Source organism: Cyprinus carpio, chromosome B17, assembly GCF_018340385.1.
Source record: "Cyprinus carpio isolate SPL01 chromosome B17, ASM1834038v1, whole genome shotgun sequence".
Classification (NCBI taxonomy): Eukaryota; Metazoa; Chordata; class Actinopteri; order Cypriniformes; family Cyprinidae; genus Cyprinus; species Cyprinus carpio.
The window spans coordinates 28,727,510-28,731,338 of NC_056613.1; the positions used below are offsets into that span (position 1 = coordinate 28,727,510).

A 3,829-nucleotide genomic window follows, 5' to 3' on the forward strand; every position below is an offset into this window, starting at 1 on the left:
CCTGACATACAGTAAGAAAAAAAATGACTCACCCATAACTGATCGGTTTTTTCTGAAAGAAGCATTTGATACTAATTAACACCGTTGCAAATGATAACCAACGCTGAGAAGTTAATTACTTATTCTCATAAAGGGCATGTTGATATTGTTTGCTTATTTTTTATTAGAACAACAAGCATCATTTTCTTCAGTTGATAGTGTTAAAATGATGATATACCTCTGTGGTAACTTCAATGACGTCACTTTCTGTGGTGTAGTTGAGTTTCACCAGCGCTGACATTTGATCCTCGTATCAGTTCCTGATCTCAGATCAGTCAGAGTAACTCGTTGACTCCTGCATCAAAGGTTCAGATTGTCCAGGAACGAGTCCATGCTTCGGTTTATACAGAACTTGGAGCTCTCCACTGTATACAGGACACGATTGGAGGAACCTTTAAAACTACAGTGTGTTTCTTGAACCTCTTCAATGGACTGGACGGCGGGCGGGAGATCGGAGGAATAAAGCCAAACAGCTTCATCACATTCACTTTCCAACAGCAGGAATGCAGGAACCTGGACTATTTTCATTTCTCTTGAGGGACACAATAAACACAATGTTTGATGTACTGTCATTCAAATCAATCAAGTTCTTAAACATCTTCAAGTGGTTCCTCATGGTCTTTTGGATCTCAGGACTGAGCCAAGACAACTGCTTTCGATCAGGGCCGCTCTCATCATTTCTTACTTTTGCTGAAGGACTCAAATAGGCCTTCTGTTGAAGCAGCAAGCATGTCTGAGACCAGTTCAATGATGTGAACATGAAAACAGACCAGAGGATTTCAACTTCCCCGATCCATCAAAAATCAGGTCTATGTGACTTCTAACTTGTGCACCAGCATCCAGATTCAGCTGTCTGAGGACTGATTTAACAATCTCAGACTCTCTTTTCTCTCTCATTCAGCCATTCTTCAAGGTCAGATGCCTTCTGAAAGGGAGATTCCTCATGTTCTGTAGAAGTTCATTGTGGTGACCGTTTCCTTCATCACGTCTCCACGGATGTTTGGGGCAGCCAGAGAGCCGAGTCTCTTTGTGAGCCTTCAGGTTTGTACTTATAGCAGTTGTCTTCATTTGCAGAATTGTATCATGAAAATGCAGTTAAAAGACGGAGCAGCAGGACGAGTGCTTTCAGAAGATCACTGCATCTCCATCTCAGCTGTATTTAACTCTCAACCACTGGACTCCGTTTCTAGGATCAGATCCATGCGTGATTTCCTTCTGAAGTTTTTGAAGCTTCTTGAGAGAAGTTTGTCCAGAGGATAAAAGCCCAAACTCTCACAGGAACCGCAAGCTCTTTTTCCTTTCTCCCAGAAGCTTTGGAAGATCAGTGAAAACCTTCAGAGCATCTTCAAAAGTCGTCGTGGGTTAGAACGGTAACTGGAAATCCCCATAAAACGTGCATGTGAAATTTCTGGACTGTGCATTCTTCTGCGCGTCATTCATCTTCAGACTGATTTTCACATCTACTGAAATGAATAGGAGTTTCTCAAGGGCTGCGGTTACTTCTCCTTCTACTGTATGTTTTGTTCTCTTCTGATGAAACTTCTATGTCCAAACACAAAGCAGGCGTCCGCTCCATACAGCACTGCTGTCACCACGTGTGTCGCTGTGTCATTATCAAACACAAGCTGATGAATGATATTTTCAGGTGCCAAGTGACTCATGGTCAGCTCTTCAAACCTGCAGGTTGAGTGATAATGCAGCGTCAGTCTCTGCTGTCTGAAAGACTTCTTGGTGTCGTTGAGATATTTGGCTGCTCCTGTCACACTGACCAGTCCACCTAAAAGACTGAGTTTCAGAGAGCCGTCGATGTTCAGTAACCTTGATTTGTCCTCAATGGAGTCTGAAGCTGTGACTTTGAAATCGGTGTTAATTTGGGGACGAGTTCCTAAACTCTGCTGGAGCTTCTCTGGATCCCACAGTGTGATTCCTGCAAAAAAAAAAAAAAAACAAGAATTGCAATTGATTCCACTTTAGGTCCATTCACACACACACACACACACACACACACACACACACACACACACACACACATACACACAGATTTAGTGATGAAGTGACAAGAGCATCAGTGACTGTTGATGGTGTGATGAGGTCATAGTGCAATGAAGTTAAGAAAAGTTTTCATTTAAATGCCAATGACCAGCAATATGACAGAAACAAATAACAGTAAAGAAACTAAGGCACGCATGATCCATATACTTTATGCCACATGTGTAATAGTATACAGTCATGGCCAAAAGTGATGTCCGGAGCTTTATTCAAACATACTGATGTTCCCTCCCTTACCAAAAAGTAGTATACTTCAAGTTTATTTTATTAAGTATACTTAAGTATAGTTCAAGTATATTTAGACTTTTTGTAAGCATAAGTCAAGTATACTTAAATGTCATTTTAAGTATATTTCTGAGGAGTACATAAAAAGTAAACTAAAAGCATACTTTCCTATTTTTAGTTTAAAAGAAGTATACTAATAGCACACTTGAATAAACTTCTTTTTCGTAAGGGCTATCTGTCACTCACTTGACGTTATGTTGATGTAGTGACAAGAAGAATACAGAGTTCAGTAATCCATAAAACCGTTTGCACTACAAACCAGTATTACATTAAGTTAATAAGTTACAAATGGCTGTGACTCTCATACGTTAAAAATATGGTGGATAATGGCAGGTTTTTAGACGGAACAAAAGCAAACAATGATGCTTTCCACTTGTGTCAAATATGAAATTCGGCCAACTTGGGTAATTTTTCAGAAGCCTTTCATCTTTTCAATTTTCACACTTTGGGGTACTTCAACTAATCTGAGTCAGAGGAAATGTTGTACCTGGTATGAGAGCATCTTTCCTGCAGTCATACAGCATCCCCAGCTGGAAGGGTCTCCCCAGAGCTGCGGTCTCAATCACATCCACTCCTACTGAAGCCATACTGAACACACAGGAACAGGCAGATCTGGGAAAACAAAACAAAAAAAACAAAAAATAAAAAAAACGATTTTTCAAAAGCCTGACTGCTGATATGAATCCTGTTCTAAAATATTTTATTGTTATTATCAACAATTCAGATCTTTTATTTAAGTGTTATTTGTCGTAGGCTACCTTCAAACTTGAGTCCCCTGTGGCGTGTAGAATGAGAGAAGCGTTTGCTTTCACACCAGAAACCCGAAAGATTAGAAACAGACTTTACGCGTCTACTTCTTTTGAAATATGATTGGGTTCGGCATTGACAGCTGTGTCCGTGAGTTTCTCCTCCTCGTCTCCGTTTTACATTCACTTTCATTTTCTCATTGGTGTGTGTTTAAAGCATAGGCGGGGGTCTATCTGAGGGCTGTCCCTCCCTAAAACTATGATTAAAAACCACGCTGTGTATTGTAAATAACAATGTTTTACAATTTAAATAATTGTGTAAGTAGTAAAACAACACACACGGTGCAAAAATTCGTTTTGAGTTTAGAAAGATTTTTAGTCTCCCCTCCCCTGCTTCACAGTGCTTTGGTCCAAATGCCTGCTTTGGTCTTTTACATCATCTCCACACACACACACACAAAAAAAAAAAAAAAAAAAAATGTGATAGTGAGGTAAGTAGGTAGTTGTCTGCAGTAAGTAAGGCTGTCGGCTATTTTATTCACCAAAACAAAGTGATTATTTACTCTTTAATACAGATGATGCCAATGTATTTTTCGATGAGTCCGCTTTGTTAGTAATAATAACGTTACTTGCTTGACGGAAAGGGTTGCCAGGTGTTCACAACAAAACCCGCCCAATTGCTACTCAAAACCTGCCCAAAATATTCGCGT

The 3,829-nt window shown here is 39.9% G+C and overlaps 1 protein-coding gene across 1 annotated transcript; it reads right to left on the reverse strand.

Annotated features, from left to right (window-relative positions):
* Nucleotides 1-1,205: 1,205 nt before the first annotated feature.
* LOC122140144 (cytolytic toxin-beta-like) lies at nt 1,206-3,441 on the reverse strand. Its single transcript, XM_042742071.1, has 4 exons — nt 3,132-3,441; nt 2,861-2,985; nt 1,594-1,966; nt 1,206-1,350 (listed from the first exon to the last, which is right to left on the reverse strand). Exons 2-4 carry the CDS (start codon nt 2,958-2,960, stop codon nt 1,206-1,208), a joined length of 618 nt encoding a protein of 205 aa, XP_042598005.1. The 5' UTR covers nt 2,961-2,985; nt 3,132-3,441.
* Nucleotides 3,442-3,829: the final 388 nt, after the last annotated feature.

Coding starts and splice junctions, on each gene's coding strand:
- LOC122140144 (XM_042742071.1), bottom strand. CDS start 2,960: ATGGCTTCAGTAGGAGTGGATGTGATTGAGACCGCAGCTCTGGGGAGA. Junction 1,967..2,860: donor GAAAGATGCTCTCATACCAG/GTACAACATTTC, acceptor TTTTTTTTGCAG/GAATCACACTGTGGGATCCA. Junction 1,351..1,593: donor GGAGCGGACGCCTGCTTTGT/GTTTGGACATAG, acceptor GATCTTCCAAAG/CTTCTGGGAGAAAGGAAAAA.